The sequence below is a fragment of the Mesoplodon bidens genome (genome assembly GCF_964165515.1).
Source record: "Mesoplodon bidens genome assembly, chromosome: 9".
NCBI lineage: Eukaryota > Metazoa > Chordata > Mammalia > Artiodactyla > Ziphiidae > Mesoplodon > Mesoplodon bidens.
Window position 1 is genome coordinate 32,792,614 of NC_138166.1, and position 20,889 is coordinate 32,813,502.

General features: G+C 36.6%; 1 protein-coding gene across 4 annotated transcripts in view; it reads right to left on the reverse strand.

Moving 5' to 3' along the window:
- Nucleotides 1-20,889, reverse strand: part of SP4 (Sp4 transcription factor) — an 81,487-nt gene that overhangs the window by 27,181 nt on the left and 33,417 nt on the right. For all 4 annotated transcript variants that reach the window (XM_081243492.1, XM_081243491.1, XM_081243490.1 and 1 more), the window contains exons 3-4: nt 15,604-15,832; nt 6,287-6,486 (exon numbers count right to left, since the gene is read on the reverse strand). In XM_081243492.1, coding sequence (XP_081099618.1) covers nt 6,287-6,486; nt 15,604-15,832 — 429 coding nt within the window. The remainder of the gene's footprint in view (nt 1-6,286; nt 6,487-15,603; nt 15,833-20,889) is intronic.

Consider the following 20,889-nt stretch of genomic DNA (forward strand, 5'->3'; position numbering starts at 1 on the left):
CTCAAAACCAGCACCATTTGATTCCTATTATCAGAAGTGTAGTTTTCCTCTGATGTCTTCACAATTCTACATAAAGATCTGTCAGAGTTTGAATTTTTCTGTGAGGCATCCTATGTTCAGTTGGAAAATAATTCAGAATTTCATGGTTGGGAGTATTGTCAGATTACCCTTCTATAGATTTATAGCTTCATCATGTCTAATCTGTGTAGGAAACACCTTATGCTGTTAACATTGTTAGTGAGTACGTTTTCCTGATTCACCATGACATTCACAATGGTGCAGCAATAAACAAGGACATGGGAGTTTGCTGCATTGTGCAGTGGCTGCCTTGACCCACTCCTTCTATGTGAGAATAAGCCCCTTCCTCATATCAGGAAAAGTATGGGTGCTTTCTGTTACTTGTAGCTGAATATAATCCCTCTTTGTTTTCAGTTATGTTCGATTGTACATGATTAAAAGTCTGTTCATGTTTTGGTGAAAGAAATGATTCCTTAGCTGTTTCAGAGAGAGATTTTATCAACTCTTTCCTCAGCTTTCGTATGCTAACAAATACTGTGGTTTTTATTTCCTCAGAAAATATATTAAAATACCCATTATAATTATGGATATTCAGGAAAAAAGAAAAGATACAATGAGGAATGCTAAAAGTGAAAATAGTATTTTCTTTAAAGAGAAAGAGGACATTTGTGCAGACTCAAAAAATCTCCTCTAAAATATTTACTAATTACTGTGGTTGTGTTCATTTAAGTCCACAAATTCTTTGATACTCCTCCCTCTAGGAGGTGGAGCTTAATTCACTTCCTCTTGAATACTGAATGGACTTAGTCACTTGCTTCTAATAAACAAAATATGAAAAGGAAAAAAGAAAAACTTCACAGTGGAGATACCTGGCAAACATTATCTTAACTAATTCATCAAGGTTAACATCACCAATAATAAGACATACTGACATCATGTACTCCCTGATATGATGCGATTAGAAGGACAATAATGTCTGTGATATTCTTCCCAGCAACAATTCATAACCTCAATGTAATCATGAGAAAATATCAGACAAACCCAAATTGAGGAATATTCTACAAGATACTCAACCTTTAAGTGTCAAGGTATGAAAAGACCAAGAAAAAAAATGAGGAAATTTCATAGACTGCAGGAGATTAAAGAGTCATGACAAATAAATGCAATGTGGTACTCTGGACTGAATCCTGGAATAGAAAAAGTATATTTGTAGGGAAGCCTGTAGTTTAACTGATAGTATTGTACCAATGTTAATTTCTTAACACTGTGTTATGGAAGACATCAGTTATAGACGAAGCTGGGTGAAGGGTATTTGAGAACTCTCTATATTATCTTTGCAACTCCTCTGTAAGTATAAAGTTACTTCAAAATAAAAAAGTTATAAATAAATAAAATAAATAAGTTCCTTAAAGCTGAAGGGGTAAAATTAGGTCACCTACAAAAAAATATGAGAAGAGAACAATGAACTTCTTATTAGTAAAACAGATGCAAGAAGACAACAGAGCAGTGCCATTAATGTTTCAAGTGAATATAATTTTCAACCTAGAATTCTGTATTAGCCAAACTATCAATGAAGTGGAAAAGCAAAATAAAGGCATTTTCAAACAAATTTACTTCTGTATGCCTTTTTGTAGGAAGCATTTCATAATGTTTTCCAGAAACCAAGGGAATAAACTGAGAAAGCTGAAGATGTGAGATCTGGAGAACACTGGATCCAAACCAATAGAGCAGGGAAGAAAAGTCTCAGGATTACAGCTGTGCAGCAGCCCTAGATAGGAATCAATCAGTGTTTGAACGGAAAGCTGGAGTCTTCCAGGAATAAGGAGAAACCTGATGGAGTTGATACTTTTCTTGAAAAGTTAAAATAACAAAAGGAGGTAATAAAGTTAACCTATGCAAAGGTGAAGAAGGCAATTTGAAACTTCAGGGAAAAAAAACAAAAACAAAAAATACACAGGAAAGGACAGGTAATCACAGTCCATTACATAATGTAATTATTATTTATTTACTAATTTTCAACTTTAAGAACTAAGCTATAAAAAAAAGGAGGCAGTGGTTATTAAAGAAAATGTAAGCATTTTAACATCAAGAGAAAGAGAAGAGATAGTAAAAGTTTAGGTGAGAGAAGTTAAAAGGTGAAAGGGATGGAAACTGAAGGACAGACATGGTAATATGGTATCATAGAGTGGTGAGTCATGAGACAACATTTGGCCTGCACACAGTTAAAGAAAAAATTCAATGTTATTGATGGTGTAAAGTCAGGTAAATTATTTTGGGGGGAGTACTGATTTCTGTTAGTTTACAACTGAGTGTTCATTTTTTTAATCTGAAGTATGTTGATGTATAATATTGTATAAGTTACAGGTATACAATATATTGATTCACAATTTTAAAGGTTATACTTCATTTATAGTTATAAAATATTGGCTATATTCCTCATGTTGTACAATATATCCCTGTAGCTTATTTTATACCTAATAGTTTGTATCTCTTAATCTCCTACCCCTAAATTGTACCTACCCCCTTCCCTTTCCTTACTGGTAACCACTAGTTCGTTCTCTATATCTGTGAGTCTGTTTTTAAAAAATTATAGTCACTAGTTTGTTGCATATTTTAGATCCACATATAAGTGATATCATACAGCATTTGTCTTTCTCTATCTGACTTATTTCACTTCATGTACTGATCGACACTTAGGTTGCTTCCATATCTAGGCAACTGTAAATCATGCTGCTATCAACATTTGACTGCATGTATCTTTTCAAATTAGTGTTTTTGGGTTTTTTTCGAACATATACCCAAGAGTGGAATTACTTGGTCATATGGTAGTTCTATTTCTAGTTTTTTGAGAAACCTCCATGTTGCCTTCCAGAGCAGATGCACCAATTTACAGTCCCACCAAGAGTGTCCAAGGGTTCCCTTTTCTCCGCATCCTCACCAACATTTTTTATTTGTATTCTTTTTGATGATCGCCATTCTCACAGGTGGTTTTGATTTGCATTTCCCTGATGATTAGCAACATTGAGCAGCTTTTCATGTGCCTACTGGCCATCTGTGAGGTAAATTCTTAACTCTTAATGCAAGAATAGTCAATGTCTAATATTGCTGTACCAATAAATAACAGTATAAGCATATTATACAGGTATGCACAGCCATCACAGGATGAATAAAAACGTAAAAATAGTTAAAAGATTAAACATGATTTTCTCCAGGGAGCAGACGGGGTGGGCCAAAGAGTCTGCTTAACAATCCAAGCTCTTCTACATGATTTGATTTTTAAATACCATATCCATGTATCTTTTGAAAAAAAATTTTAATTTATTTTACAGAACGCAAAAAAATCTGCACTATTTTCAGCAGTGAATAAAAATAACTCATTTGTCCATTCATAGTAAGATGATGACTGAAGTTCTACTTAGTGCAGTGGTTGGGCATTAAAAAAAACACAGTTCCTGCCATGAATGGCCAAGGCTTTCAACTTAACATATTAAATGCTTAATCAATACTTATTTATTTCAAAAGACTTGTTTCATTTTCTTTTCAACAACTTTAATAAACACTTAGAATGAAAGTTACTTGTACTACTTCTTTAAAAGTAAAAAGTATCTGATGTTAAGCCAAACACTTCAAAATAACATATTTAAATAAACAATTTTGTGTATGATGTATTCAAGATGCTTGAAACACTGAAAGTAAGCTGAAAGTATATTAAATTCTGAATTATTCAGGTTATTAGAAGACAATAATGGTGTGGACCATTTAAAAAGAAGAAAGAAATTATGCTTCCAAATCATTAATCTTTTGAAGTAGTTTATATAAATCCTTCAGTAAATCTGCCTTGTGTTATCTGTATGAGTATGGATGTGCAACAGAAATGAACTTTAGAAACTCATCGCTTCTCAAACAAAATGATGAAATCACAATGTGAGAGGTTCCAAATTTTCTTGGCTTCCCTAATCTGTCCCACTGTTAAACCAAGGTAGAAATACTGCATCCACTCATACTGACATAAACAGCACAGTATTTTTCTAAAACAGACATCAATATTGTTATGGGCTTAATTTTTAATCACAACATATTTGCCAATATGAAAGGTGAGGTGGCATTACAAACTCAAATGTAATACCATACAGAGTTTTTAAAACTTTTTTTAAATTAAAATTCTTATTTTTAATATAATGTTAACTCAGTGATTAAGCCATTACACTAAGACTCTTCTGTGTTACTAAGTTGTGTGCATATCAAACTAAGTAATTTTTATTTATCACTTTAAATAGATTTAGCAACCATTATTTCTTCTCTGAGACTATTTTCTAATCTGTAAAATGGAGCCAATTTCTAGCTTACAGTGCTTCTGTTAGAATTAAATAAGATGATATATTTGAAACATCTGATATTCAGTAGTTGATCAATAAATGTCAGTTCTAGTTCCCCTTCTGTCCTACATGTACCTTGATACAAGTTAAAGTTTAATGTCTAATTCAAAAAAATCTACCCAAGTTATTACTTTATTCAATAATTAAACACTGAGTCCCAAATATATATACCAGACATGTTCTAAATAGAGAAGGTCAGTGTTATATACCAAAAAAAGGAAAATTACCCTATCAGATATCAAGACTTAATATAAGCTTCTGGTAATTAAAACAGTATAGTATTACTGTAGGAAGTGACAAATACACAAAACAAAGGACTCAGAAATCGAGCCATTCTTAAAGGGGACATCAACATACGAGAGAAGTTCCATTACATATCAACGAAGAAAGAATTGGACTATTCAAGAAATAGCTTTCCACATGAAAGAAAAACAGAATTTTATCCCCTTTTTAGTCCATCATCAAAAAAAAAAAATTTTAGACTAATAAACTTACAAAAAGAAAACCTTAAAGCCAATTAGAAGAAAATGTTTTTAAAAACTTTATGACTTTGGGATAGGAGAAATTTTCATTTAAAAAAATGCAAAGGAATATATTTACATATCCTTATATTTGACTAAATAAAAATGTAAAACTTCCATATGACAAGAGATAGCACCAAGATAAAAGATAGCAATACTGGGGAAAATTGCAATATGTAAATCAGTAAGAAAAAGGAAAACAACAACAACAAAAAAGATCAAAAGAATCAACAGAAAACAAAATATAAATGACCAATAAACATTAGGAAAAGATGCATATCTCACTATAACCAGGAAAAATGTTAATTTAAAAAATTAAATAGAAACCATTTTAGACTGACAAGAACTTTCAAAGCCTGATGCTACTGAGTGAACATACAGCCAAGTGGAAACTCTCAATCAACACTAATGAAGTAGAGATGGTAACAGCCACTTTAGAGACTCTAGTGGTTATCTAGCAAAATCAAACATACACATTCTCTAAGATCCAATAATTCTACTTCTTGTACATGTTCACTGTATGTTCAAAGTAGTAAAGTTTGTGACAGCAGAAACCTTGAACTCATCTAAAGAGTGTGGGAAATGGATCAATACAGTGTAGTAGAGTCATGTGATAGAACACTACATAGCAGTTAAGATAAATAGACAGGCATTCATACACATATATGTACATATATATGAACTTGGATAGATGTCAAAACATAGTAAGTGAAATTATGATACTGTAATATATCAGTTACATAAAATTTCACAGAAAACACAAAACAATATTCACATATATATCCATGAACAAAATATGTAAGAGTATTAAAACTACACTAATAACTTACACTTGAAATTCGTGGTAGCTGTTTTCTTTGAGAGGTAGGAGGACAAAGATGATGTCAACTTTATAATAATTTGTTTTGTTAAAAAATAACAGATAATATAGCATGTTAACAGCTGTCAATTCTGAGTGAGAGTTAAGGTAGGTATTTGTTATACTTTTCTTGATACTTCAGTTTTCTGGATTGTAAAAAAACAAAAACTAATCAAGGTCACCAATAAGATAATTCAACTCTCTTCTCATCAACTTAAATACTGACAAAAAGTAATATGTGAGTTCAACGCGCTAAAATGCAAGATAAGCAAATGGAATAAATTCCAAGTCATGTAATTATGCTGATAAAGCTTGCGAAAAGTAGAATAAAATATATCTTAGAAATGAGGTAAAGAATTTTGATCTTAAACATCTTTCATATAATCACTAAAATGAATTTTCTCTCTTTAATATCCATATTTCCCAATTTGATAGCTAACTATCACTTTAATTTTCATCTAAGCACTGAGAAAAGAAGTAACAAGTACAAGTCTTAAAATAAATCAACTAACCTGTATGGGTTCTTCTATGTCTCTGAAGCTCATCACTCCTTGTAAATCTTTTGCCACAAAACATCCAGTTACATATAAAAGGTCTTTCTCCAGTATGCCAGCGAAGATGTGCTCGTAGGTGAGATGTTTTGCCATAAACTTTTCCGCATCCTTCAATATGACAGATATGTTGTTTCTTTTTTCCTGGTTCATTACTGCCTCTACAAAAACAAAAACCAAAACCAAACATTAATTACACTCCCAAACACCAAGCTTATAATTCAGGAAAAGTAAAAGGGAATCAAGGTAATTAAATGATGCTTTTCTAAATGGGTTTTTTAAATCATGATGCCACAACTGTAGTTAAAAATCAGAAAAATTTCAATTAAAGAAAGAAACAGCACTGTGTAGTAAACTCAAAAGTGGTATGAAAACACATTAATTTTAGAGAATGTATGTTCTGCTATGGGATTCACATGTTCATTTCCTAGTACGTTCCTCCCCTGGGGAAAAAAAATCTCTTTAAACTTTTCAAGACACTTGAAAACTCTCCTATAAAATACCAAAGAATGGTAATCCTCATTTAAAAGTGTAAGGTTCAGAGTTTCACTTCCAGCAAAAGCAGCACGAAGAGCTCCCTGGACCTACTCCCCAGTGAAACCAGTGCAAATGATAACAAAAAAAAAAGCAAATACCATTTACAATCTCTGGAAATGGCCCTATGAGTATACAGCAAATAAAGAAACATTTATTCATGAAAATCAAATAGAACTTGGTAAGAAGGCTGTGAGTCTGCTGTATTTGAACCAATACTCACTCTGTCTCTCCCTCCTCCTTCCACCTCACCTGACACAGAAACACTATAGACTTGTGCAATCAACAACAGGGTTTCCTCTTCTCCCACCCTTCTAGTTGCTGGGTTATCTCCCCAAGAGAGGCAGGACATCAGTATTTCTCAATCTACTTGCAGCTACCTGTTACTGAGGCTAAGTTTCAGGTGAGTGTGGCTGACAGATGGGGAACAACCTTCTTCCACCCAATCCCAACCCCTGAGACACAGGCTCAACCTTGGATAAGGCATGATGAAAACACTGGGGTCCAGATGACCCTTGACCCAGCTCATTTGTAGTTCATAAATCAGAGGTTCCAAGCCTTGAGTGACCAGCCAACAAAACTTGAGGCTACTGCTGACCTCCTGCCCCCACGTGCTCAGCTCCTAGACCACAGAATGCATAGGGAGAAATGTGTCACTGTCCCAACCCCTAGTTCAAGAGTCATGACACAGAGATTTTGGCCAGAGAGAGAGCATACCATAAAACAGAAGGCTCCAAATCTCTTCCCAAGAAATTGACTTCATTTGCAACAAAGTGTGGAGAGGTTTGAGCCTAAGGATGATCTTAAAGACAGTGGGGATTGTTGCAAAAGGCAACTGGGAGGAGACTAATAGATTCACTGGAGACATAAGCTAAACTATAGACTGCTAGGTTGCCAGAGAGAACTGAGGAAAGAGGTAGCCGGCAGGAGTCCTACAGGATCAGAATAAATCTCAAGCACAGACCTAAGTTCTGCCTTTTAAAACTCTGATTGGATCGGCCCGTAGAGCAATATACGCTTCAGGGTATTACTGAAAACAGACCAATAAGCTGGCAATTAGTGGAGCTTAACAGCTGGGTGTGGTCAGGGAAAGAGCCAAAAAAATCCCTACCAAAACCACTGTCATCCCAGGGTCACTAAGAAGCAACATGCTTCATACTGGGGGGAAGGAGTGGGGGCAGGGATTTTCATTAAAATAATCCAGCTCCTCACTAAACAAACAAGCAAACAACAGTAACAAGCCAGGGGTGGGAGAAGGACAGAAGGCAGTACTAAGAGTTGCTACAATATATTATTTCTCCAGTTTCCAACAAAAAATTATGAGACGTGCAAAAACCAGAAACAAAGAAGGAAAAAACTACTTATACACTAAAGAAAAAGCAGGCAAGAGAAATTGCCTGTGAGAGCAAACAAATTTAACAAGATTTCAAAGCAGCCATTATGAATACGTTCAAAGAACTAAAAGGACATCATGATTAAAGAAGTAAAGCAAGGAGGTATAATGACAACGTCACATCAAACAGCGAATATCAATAAAGAGCTAGAAATGATTTTTTAAAGAACCAATTAGAAACTCTTGAGATAAAAGGTACAACTGAAATGAAAAATTCACAAGAGGGACTCAAGAGAAGGAAGAAATAGTGAAACTGAAGACAGTCCAATAGAGATTATGCAACCCAAAAAGCAAACAAGAAACAGAAGAAGAATAAATAGAATGTCAGAGAAATGTGGAACACCAACATATGAATGAGAATACCAGGAGGAGAGGAGAGGAGAGGGAAAAGGGGAGTGGGGGATGAAGCAGAAAAAAATATCAAAGAAATAACAGCTGAAAACTCATGAAAAGCATTAACCTACACTTTCAGGAAGCTCAACAAACTCCAAATACGATAAATGTAGAGATCTACAAATAGACACTTCACACTAAAAATCCTGAAACCCAAAGACAAGGACGAAATCTTGAAAACAGCAAGAAATATGACTCATCACTTAAAGGGAAAGCCCAGTAGGATTAAAGGCTGACTTCTCAGTAGAAACATATTCAAGTACCCCAAAACAAAACAAAAAACAAAAAAACCCCACAAAAACAACCTCAAACAAGAATCCTATATCCAGCAGAGCTATCTTTCAAAAAAGATACTCCCAGATAAACAAAAACTAAGAGAATGTGTTGCCAGTAGACTTGCTTTGCAAGAAATACTAAAGGAAGTTCTTTAAGCTGAAAGCAAGTGAAACCAGCAAGTAATTCAAATATATATAAAGAAACAAAAGCACACTAGCAAAGGTAATTATGTAATTATAAAGGACAGTGTAAGTGCATATTTCTTCTCAACTTATTTAAAAAGCAATTTTGGGCTTCCCTGGTGGCACAGTGGTTAAGAATCCACCTGCCAATGCAGGGAACATGGGTTCGATCCCTGGTCTGGGAAGATCCCACATGCCGCAGAACAACTAAGCCCACGTGCCACAACTACTTAGCCTGCGCTCTAGAGCCTGCGAGCCACAACTACTGAGTCTGCGTGCCACAACTACTGAAGCCCACACACCTAGAGCCCATGCTCTGCAACAAGAGAAGCCACTGCAATGAGAAGCCCATGCACCACCACAAAGAGTAGCCCCTGCTTGCCACAACTAGGAAAAGCCCACATGCAGCAACAAAGACCCAAAGCAGCCAAAAACAAAGTAATTAAACATGGTTTAATAAAAAATAAAAAGCAATTTTATAAAACAATATGTATAAAATGTATTGTCGGGCTTCCCTGGTGGCGCAGTGGTTGAGAGTCCGCCTGCCGATGCAGGGGACACGGGTTCGTGCCCCTATCCCGGAAGATCCCACATGCCGCGGAGCGGCTGGGCCCGCGAGCCATGGCCGCGGAGCCTGTGTGTCCGGAGCCTGTGCTCCGCAACGGGAGAGGCCACAGCAGTGAGAGGCCCGCGTACAGCAAAAAAAAAAAAAAAAAAAAAAAAATGTATTGTCAAGCCTGTAACATTAGAGAAATGCAACATATGTGACATATCTGCCAATAACAGCCCAAAGGAGGTGGCTGGGAGCAGAGCCATAAGGAAATGACCCCAAATGGGAACTCAAATTCATGGGAAGAAATAAAGAGAACCAGAAATGACAAAGTTAACATAGCAAATTTAAAAGACATAAATTTATAAAAATAATAATTATAACAACATATTGTGGGGTTTGTAACACTTATGTATAACAGTAATACCATAAAAAGAAGCACAAGGGAACAGACCTATATAGGAGTAACATTTCTATAACTCACTGGAATTAAGTTACTGTAAATCTTAAACTGATTATGAAAAATTAATATATTGTAAGGCCTAGAGCAAGCACTAGAGAAATAAGCACAGTGAAAACATCATTAATGAAATTAAAATGCTATATTACAAATTAAAATGATATTAATTTAATTCAAAAGAAAGCAGTAAGGGAGGGATAGGGGAGCAGAAAAAGACATGAGACAGAAAACAAAAGGTAAAATGGCAGACATAAATTCATTATATTGATAATAACATCAAATGCAAATGGATTATATAAACTAATAAAAAGGTAGGTTTTGTCAGATTAGATTCAAAACAAGATCCAACTATGTACCATCTATAGCTGACACACTTTACATTTAAAGGCACAAAAATACAAAGATATTGAAAAAGATGGAAAATGGTATCAGGCAAACAACCACAGGAAAGCTGGAATGGCTATACTAATACCAGACAAAATAAACATTAAACAAAAGATGTTATTAGAAATAAAGAGAGAAATTTGATAAGGATAAATGGGTCAATCCATCAGGAAACATACATGCATTTAAACAAGAGTAAAAAGAGAGTGCCAGGGTCTTCCCTGGTGGCGCAGTGGTTGGGAGTCCGCCTGCCGATGCAGGCATGGGTTCGTGCCCCGGTACGGGGGGATCCCACATGCCGCAGAGCGGCTGGGCCCGTGAGCCATGGCCGCTGAGCCTGCGTGTCCAGAGCCTGTGCTCCGCAAAGGGAGAGGCCACAACAGTGAGAGGCCCGCATACTGCAAAAAAAAAAAAAAGAGAGTGCCAAAACAGAAGTAAAAACTGACAAACATGAAAGGAGAAATAGACAATTCAATGATAATAGCTGGAGATTTCAATACTCTATCTTCAATGATGTTTCCACAAAACAACTAGGCAGAAGATCAACAAGGAAGCAGAAGACTTGAATAACACTGTAAATAAATAAGACCTAACAGACATCCACAGACCACTCCAGCCAACAACAGCATTCTTCTCAAGAGCGCATGGAATGTTCTCCAGGACAGATCATATACTAGGCTGTGAAACAAATCTCAGTAAATTTAAAAGGACAGAAATAACAAAGTTTTCTGACCACAGTGGAAGAAAACTAGAAATCATTTATAGGAGGAAACTGGGAAATTCACAAATACCTAGGAAACTGGGAAATTCACAAATACCTAGCAATTAAAAAATATACTCCTAAATAACCAATGGGTCAAAGAAGAAATCAAAAGGGAAATCGTAAAAGACTTTGAGATGAAGGAAAATGAAGACACAACATACCAAAACTTAGCGGATACATATAAAGTAATGCTTAGAGGGAAACTTACAGCTGTAAATATCTATATTTAAAAAGATCCTACCTCAAACCTGTCAGAATGGCTAGTATCCAAAGGAGAACAAATAACAAACGTAGGCAAGGATATGGAGAAAAGGAAGCTCTCGTGCACTGTTGTTGGGAACGTAAATTGGTACAACTGCTACGCCAAACAGTATGGATACTCCTCAAAAAATTAAAAATAGAACTAATATAAGACCCAGGAATTCCACTCCTGGGTATTTATCCAAAGAAAGTGAAAACACTAATTAGAAAAGATACATGCACCCTTATGTTCACTTCATCATTATTCACAATAGTCAAGATATGGAAGCCACCTAAATGCCCATCAATAGATGAATGGATAAAGAAGATGTGGTGTGTGTGTATGTGTGTGTGTATATATATATATATATACACACACACACACAATAGAAAATTACTCAGCCACAAAAAAAAGAATGAAATCTTGCCATTTTTGACAACGTGGATGGACCTAGAGAATATTATGCTAAGTGAAACAAGTCAGACAGAGAAAGACAAATACTGAATGATTTTACTTATATGTGGAATCTAAACAACAAAATAAATGAACAAACATAACAAAACAGAAACAGAGTTATAGATACAGAGAACAAACAGGTGGTTGTCAGAGAAGAGGGGTGTGGAGGGAGGAAAAAAAAAAGGTGAGGGAGATTGAGAGGTACAAACTGCCAGTTAAAAAATAAATGAGTCAGGGCTTCCCTGGTGGCACAGTGGTTGTGAGTCCGCCTGCCGATGCAGGGGACACGGGCTCATGCCCCGGTCCAGGAAGATCCCACATGCCGCAGAGCGGCTGGGCCCGTGAGCCATGGCCGCTGAGCCTGCGCGTCCAGAGCCTGTGCTCCACAACGGGAGAGGCCACAGCAGTGAGAGGCCCGCGTACCGCAAAAAAATAAATAAATAAATAAATAAATGAGTCAAGGGGATGAAATGTACAGTGTGGGGAATAGGGTCAATAACTATGTAATAATTTTGTACAGTGATAATATCATAACTAGACTTACTGTGATCATTGTAAAATGTATAGAAATAGTGATTCACTATACTGTGTAACAGGAACTAACAGTGTTGTAGGTCAGTTACACCTCAAAAACAAACAAACAACTCACAGAAAAAGAGATCAGATTTGTGGTTACCAGAGGAGGGGAAATGGATGAAGGCAGTCAGAAAATACAAACTTCCAGTTCTAAGATAAATAAGTACTAGGAATGTAATCTACAACATGATAAACATAAGTAACACTGCTGTATGTTATATATGAAAATTGTTGAGAGCTAAATCCTAACAGTCCTCATCACAAGGAAAAATATTTTTTCTATTTCTTTAATTTTGTAGCTACACAAGATGATAGATGTTCACTAAACTTATTATGATAATCATTTCATGATGTATTAAGTCATATTATTATGCTGTACACTTTAAACTTATACAGTGCTGTACATCAATTATATCTCAATAAAACTGGAAGGAAAAAAGATCTTAAATAATGTAAACTTCCATCTTAAGACAGTAAAACAGAGCAAATTAAATCTAAAATAAAGCAAGCAGAAGAAAGAAAATAATAAAGAACAAAGCAGAAACTAATGAATTAGAGAATACAAAAACAATAGAGAAAAATCAATGGAACCAAAGGCTGATTAAAGGTCAACATAACCAACAAGCCATTAGGGAGACTAACAAAAAAAAAAGAAGACTCAAATTACTAGAATCAGAAATGAAAAAGGGGATATCACTACCAACCTTACAGAAATAAAAAGGATTATAAAGGAATACCAAGAACAATTGTATACCAATTACTTAAAAAACTATAAGATGAACAAATTCTTAGAAAGATACGAAGTACCAAAGCTGACTCAAGAACAAGACAGAACTCAGAACAAGTAATGGGGTTGAATTAGTAGTCAAAAAAATACACACAGGAAAAGCCCAGTGAGCTTCACAGGTTCACAGAACATTTTAAAAATTAATACCAGTTCTTCACAAACTTTCAAAAAATGAAACTGGAGAGAAGACTTCCCAACTCATTCTACAAGGCCAGTAATACCTTTGCTCAAATTAAAGGCATTATAAGAAAACTACAGACCAGTATCTCTCATGAACATGCATGCCAAAATCCTCAACACAATAGTAAAAAAACAAATCCATCAACATATAAAAAGAATTACATAGCATGACCAAGTTGTATTTATCCCATGAATGCAAAAGTACTTTAACATTTAACAATCAATTAATGTAATATACTATATTGACAGAATAAAAAACAAAACTACATGACCATCTCAACAGATGAAGAAAAGCATCTGACACAATCAAAAACCCTTTCCTGTTGGGTGAGTTGGAAGACTCATACTCCCCAATGTCAGAAGTTACCACAAAGCCAAAGTCACCAGGACAGTGTGGTATTGGCATAGAGACAGACATACAGATCAATGAAACAGAACTGAAGAGTCTAGAAATAAACCTATGTGTCTATGATCAACTGATTTTTGACAAGGGTGCCAAAACCATCCAAAGAATGGGGAAGGGACAGTCTTTCAACAAATGGTGTTAGATGAACCCTTACCTCACACCAGTTACAAAAATTAACCCCCAAATTGATCAAAGACCTAAATGTAAGAACAAAAACTATAAACCTCTTATAAGAAAAGTGGGAATCTTTGTGACCTCAGATTGGGCAATGGATTCTTGGATATGACACCAAAAGCAGAAGCACTGAAAGAAAAGACTGGACTTCACAATTAAAAACTTTTGTGCTTCAAAGGACATTATCAAGAAAGTGAAAAGACAACTCAGAGACCGGGAAGAAATATTTCAAATCATAAATCTGATAAGGGACCTGTATCCAGAATATATGAAGAACTATAATAATTCAATAATAAAAAGACAAATAATCTAATTAAAATAGGCATAAGATCTTAATAGACAATTCTCTAAAGAAGACACACAGGGACTTCCCTGGTGGCACAGTGGTTAAGAATCCACCTGCCAATACAGGGGACATGGGTTCGATCCCTGGTCTGGGAAGATCCACATGCTGCATAGCAACTAAGCCCGTGAGCTACAACTACTGAGCCCGCATGCCACAACTACTGAAGCCCACGTGCCTAGACCCTGTGCTCCACAACAAGAGAAGCCACCGCAATGAGAAGCCCGTGCACCACAATGAAGAGTAGCCCCCACTTGCCACAACTAGAGAAAGCCCATGCACAGCAACAAAGACCCAATGCAGCCAAAAATAAATAAATTAATTTAAAAAAAAAAGATACATAAATGGCCAACAGTAAGCACACGAAGACATACTTTATATCATTAGTCATCAGGGAAATGCAAATCAAAAACAAAAATTTGTATAAGAATATTTGTAGCAGCATAATAGCCAAAAGGTGGAAAAAATTCCAAATGTCCAACAACTGATGAATGGATAAGTAAAATATTGTATATCCATACAATGGAATATTATTTTGTTCATTAAAAAGAATGAAGAACTGACACATGCTATAATATGGATCAACTTTGAAAACTTGCTAAGTGAATGAAACCAGTCACAAAACCCACATATTTTGTGATTCCATTTATATGAATGTCTAGAATAGGCAAATCTATACACAGAAATTAGTTTAGTGGTTGCCTAGAGCTGGGAGGGAAGAAGGAGTGATAACTAAATAATACAGGATTTGTTTTCAGGGGAACAAAAAAGTTCTAAAATTGACTGTGGTGATGGATGTACAACTCTGAATATATTAAAAACCACTGAAATGTACAGTTTAAATGAGTGAATTACATGGTATGTAAGTTTTACATCAATAAAGTTGTTTTAAAATTTTACATAAATAAATGAAAAAAGAAAACCATAAAAGAAAGTATAAGGTACATGGTAGAGGACCACTGAAATCCTATTCCCAGAATAGCTCAATCTAATACCCTTCATAACAATACTGTATCTCAACTCTTGGGCTATAAAGCTAGTGATGTTCTAATGATCGAAGTACTCAGCCAATGGCTTGATTTTAACTAATACCCTACGTGCCTTGATTACATGTAATTGTTCATTACATGTTAGCTATTATACTAGTCTCCACTGAGTTGGGTGGCAATACAACATTTACCTTCCTTCTCCTTCCCTACAATTAGGACAGGAACAGGCAACTCTTCGAAGCCTCTTGCCAGGCTGCACCTCTTGATCAGAAGCCTGCTGGCCTTGCTGCAAATGCACTTGTGTGAGTTGGTCAGGACTAACAGCACCTATAGTTGCATTAGCAATTCCTCCAACTGCTACGGTTACAGGAGCTATTGTAGCTTGTTGGACTTTCACTCCATCTTGTCCTTGCTGCTGACCTAAAAATGAGAGGGGAAAAGAGTATTACAATGTTTTCTATTCCTAAAAAAAGGATATAAAAAATTTCCATATGGACACTTTAAAGCTACCATATTTGTTCTAACAGATTATCTGTGTAAAGTACAAAAGCAAAGGGGTTAATTTAAGTTTTATACTATGCCAATCCTCCTAAAATATAATATTCTAACCTTAGCAGCTCAGGCTGCCTCTATATCTGGTTGGTGGGACTACACATAAATTTTAACCCTCTTGTGGCTTAATTTCTCCATCTGTAAAATGAAGATTAATAATCCTTGCTACCTTACTACCTCACTGAAGTGCTGTGACGATTCATGAGACATTTTTTGAGATCCTCAGATGAAAGATGTTATATAAATACAAAGCATTATTATGACCATTTCCACAGTAAGCAACATATCTCATTCACTCCATGAAAATACAGGAATAAAAAGTAACTAAACAAAGGATTAAGTATAATGGACATTTCTCATTCCTAAACACTTTAAATTAAGCAACATCTCTTTACTGATGAGTCTTTTTTTTTAATTTTACACACTGAGTTAAGCAGCTTTTTAAAAATGCAATACCATGCATGATTATTACATACTGTCACTAAAATCACAGAACAGACATTTAGGATATTATTACTTCATTCACTCATGTTATATAGCTTAGTTTTCACCTCTCAGGTCAGTACACATACCAACTTGGCTATGTTGGCTTAGGAAAAATATGATAAGCAATATATAATATGACAAAATTTACATGGCTTAAGTTCATCCTGAGTGTATATGAGTATGCCTTATAATTATACTTTCTCTCAACATAGTTCTACTTTCTCAGGTGTGGGAATAGCAAGTATGTGAAGGGGCAGAAAACACCCATTTATGAAGGAATGCTCCCACCTCAGAGTTGATGTAAGAATTAAATATGTTAATTTTTACAAACCCCTTACCACCACCAGTGCCGAGCAAAGAATTGTTCATTACATGTTAGCTATTATTATTACTAGTCTTCACTGAGTTGAGTGGCAATACAAGAATAAAATATGGTTGCAGAAACAAACATGTGAGTACTGCATATAAAATAAAAGGGTTTATTTTAAAGCTGCATACGTAGTACTTTAAACATGCGAAGCAACCACGAAAAGACAATAAAAATTAGCAAGTGAGAAAATAGCACACATTTTCAAAACAAAATTAAACCTTTGACTCTGCCAGCCAAAGTCAATCTCACCCTCCTCTGTGTAGTCACAGCAATCTGAAACCTTTGGTAGCACCAATAACTTTAATACAAATAAAATATATGTGGGGCTTCCCTGGTGGTGCAGTGGTTAAGGATCCACCTGCCAATGCAGGGGACACAGGTTCGAGCCCTGGTCCGGGAAGATCCCACATGCTGCAAAGCAACTAAGCCCGTGCGCCACAACTACTGAGCCTGCACTCTAGAGCCCACGAGCCACAAAGACTGAGCCTGTGTGCCTGGAGCCTGTGCTCCACAACAAGAGAAGCCACCACAATGAGAAGCCCACGCACAGCACGGTAGAGTGGCCCACACTCACCACAACTAGAGAAGAGCCTGCGCGCAGCAACGAAGACCCAACACAGCCAAAAATTAATAATAAAAAAAAATATGTGTTCTGTCACTGCTTTAGTAGAGACACATATTTTAGTTCTTCTAGTAAAGTTTAAATTTCCGTTCACCTTTGCATTAACAAGGTGTGATAGGTAAAGAAATGAAAAGTAAAGTGAGAAGTTGTGAGTTCATGTCCCATTCAGTGACTGTACACTTGGAGATCCTCACTTTCCTCACCTCTACTACTACTGACCTCCCTAAAATTCCTGTCCCTTATCTACTTTAAAGAGTTGTTTATGAAGATCAAATTGATTTTCTAATGGGTAAAGGCTTTGTAAACTGTAAAGCAATATGTAAAGTATAATTATTATGCCTCAGTGCAGCTTTCGGGCACACATACGTTCTATATACTCGGTAAAACCAGATTCCTTAAGGATGACCTTGGCTAAGCAAACTATTCAAACTACTTATGCATCTAGAAGCACAGTGATACACATACTCCCTATTTACTGGGGGAAAAAAAGCGTTTTTGGAAATGGGAGTTCTATTCAAACCAGCACTAAACACTATTCAAAGGCTTCACAGCTTGGTCCCTATGGAGATGTAGGTATTTCAGGTTGGCAAGTATTCTTTATGTCTCCTGAAGTCATGAGATACTTCTGGCCGTAATTTTTCCAGCTACTGTTTATACAACAGTTGGTCATTCCTTTCAGGTTGCAATGATATTTATTTAAGATGCCCTTCATTATGTCAAAGAACTGCTAGAGATCCATGATCACTGGCTGATCATACCATTTCAACAGACACTCGAGCCTCCCTACGAACGTTTATTTGTTCAATGCCTAAACAACTTGAGGAGTTATTTCAAGGAATAATACTAAGCAAACCATATTTGAAATTAAATATTTAAGCCTGACAACTCTCTTGACTTCTTAACCTAGATGTCCCAGACAGTTCAACAACAGCTCAATACTACTTTTCTTTCATTTCTACTGTGACCGATCAAGAACAAGCCACCAAACTCCTTACTAAGGCCTCCAAGGCCCTGCTCAAGTTTAACTCCACCCACCTCTCAGGCTTCATCTTGTATTAGTCCCTCCCTTGCTCGCTCTACTCCTAACACACTTGCCTTTTTCTCTGGTCCTCAAACAAATCAGGCTCATTCGCTGCTTAGGGCCTTTGCACACACTCTCTAGGCTGGGCGAGGATGCCTCTGCACCCAGATCTTTGCACACTGACTCGTTAGTAACAGTCTGATCTCAGTTCAAATCCTCCTCTTTAGAAATGCCATTCCTGACCACATCATCATAGTTTCCCTTAGTCCATTTCTGTACCATCACCAAGTTTTGTCTTACTTGCCTTAAATTATCTTGTCCTTTTATTTTTTCTGTCTTCGCCTCACTTCTGAATGTTCAGTGCCATGGTAACAGAGATCCTGCCTGTTATGTTCACTGCTGTATCTCCAGATGTGGAACAGAGCCCAAACAACAGAGCCACTCAATAACATAAGCTTAATAAAGGAAAGTTTAAAAGAAAAACACATTTTAATGCTGTTTTGATCATATCACTTCTGTGCTCAGTAACTTTCATCCATTCCCCATTGACCAAAGTCTGGCATTCAAAGGACTCCACCACAGGGACTTAGTTCCTGGCTCACAGATTTCCTCCTAAAGGCCAAATCCAATGTGCATTTTCTCAATGCACATAAATAAGACTGCACTGCTGCACGTGACACCACTGACTACTCTGTCCTTAAAACTTGACTGTCGGAGCTAACTCCCTACATTCTCAGAAACTCTTCCTCTCTGTTAGCTTTCCCTATCAGCATTTAAACCTAAACTGACGTCACATTCTTAAAAGATTCACCTACACTGGTTGCCTTTACTCCTCATTTCCCATTCTTTCTTTTTTTCTTTCTTTCTATCTATCTATCTATCTATCGGCTGTGTTGGGTCTTCGTGCTGCACATGGGCTTTCTCTACTTGTGGAGAGCAGGGACTACTCTTCATTGCGGTGCTCAGCCTTCTCAGAGCACAGGCTCAGTAGTTGTGGTGCACGGGCTTAGCTGCTCCACGGCATGTGGGATCTTTCCCATATCAGGGATCGAACCCGTGTCCCCTGCATTGGCAAGTGGATTCTTAACCACTGCACCACCAGGGAAGTCCCTCCCATTCTCTCTTTAAACTACTGAAATTAGGTGTCCAACCCATCATTCTGCTAAAATGATGACAGAACGAACGATTTCTCTGATGGTAAACCCAAACATACTCTTCCCTTGGATCTTATTTCACCTCTGGAGCACCTGGAGCTGCTAATCCCACCCTCTTCTTGAAATGCTCTCCTTCTTGGGCTTCTCTGGTACTACTCACCACTGCTGTTCCTCCCACTTCTCTAGCCACCCCCACATAGTTCCAACTTCTCATTCTAACTTGCTCCTTGGTTTATTCACACACTTTCATAACTTTTACTACTATGTGTAAGCTGTATCTCCCAAATCTGTACCTTATGCTCAAACACCTCTCATAAGTGTCAGACTCTTCTTGTCATCTGCCAGGGAACATTTCCACACAGATTTTTCACAGGGAATCTGTCTAGGAATCAGACAGGTTATCCCACAAAAATGGTACTCCGAGCTACCATTTTCTCTTGCTTGATTACTACAACAGCTTCCTAAACAGGTCTCCCCGCTACCACTGTCCTCTATAAGTTCATCCTTAACATTGTTTCCAGAAGAATCATACTTGCAGAACTATTATACAATAAGAATATCCTGGGGCTTCCCTGGTGGCTCAGTGGTTAAGAATCCGCCTGCCAGTGCAGGGGACACGGGTTCGAGCCCTGGCCCAGGAAGATCCCACACGCTGTGGAGCAACTAAGCCCGTGCGCCACCACTACTGAGCCTGCGCTCTAGAGCCCACATGCTGCAACTACTGAAGCCCAAGGGCCTAGAGCCTGTGCTCCACAATAAGAGAAACCACTGCAATGAGAAGCCCGCTCACCGCAACTAGAGAAAGCCCACGTGCAGCAACGAAGACCTAACGCAGCCAAAAATAAATAAATAAATAAATAATTTTAAAGTGTATATTGGAAAAAAAAGAATATTCTGTAATAGATAAAAAGAATGAAAGAAATCTTTATGCACTAACCTAAATAAACCTCTAAAATATATGGCTGAATGAAACAAAGTTACTGATGTTTACATTATGATATATACTACAGACACTATATATTTCCTACAATGATTTTCACAGCTAATACATAAATTGAAAAAAGTCTGAAAGGATATGTAACAAACTGATTAACAGTGCTTACTTCTAAAAGGGGGTCTGAGAGATTGGAATGTAGTCAGCAGGAGTGTTAGCCTGCACTTTTTTTTTAACAAGGAAAATGTTTCCATGTATTACTAGCATATTAAAGATTAATTTTAAAAGGAAAAAACCTGCTGGTAATTAACAGACCCAATATGGAAGTTTATTATTGC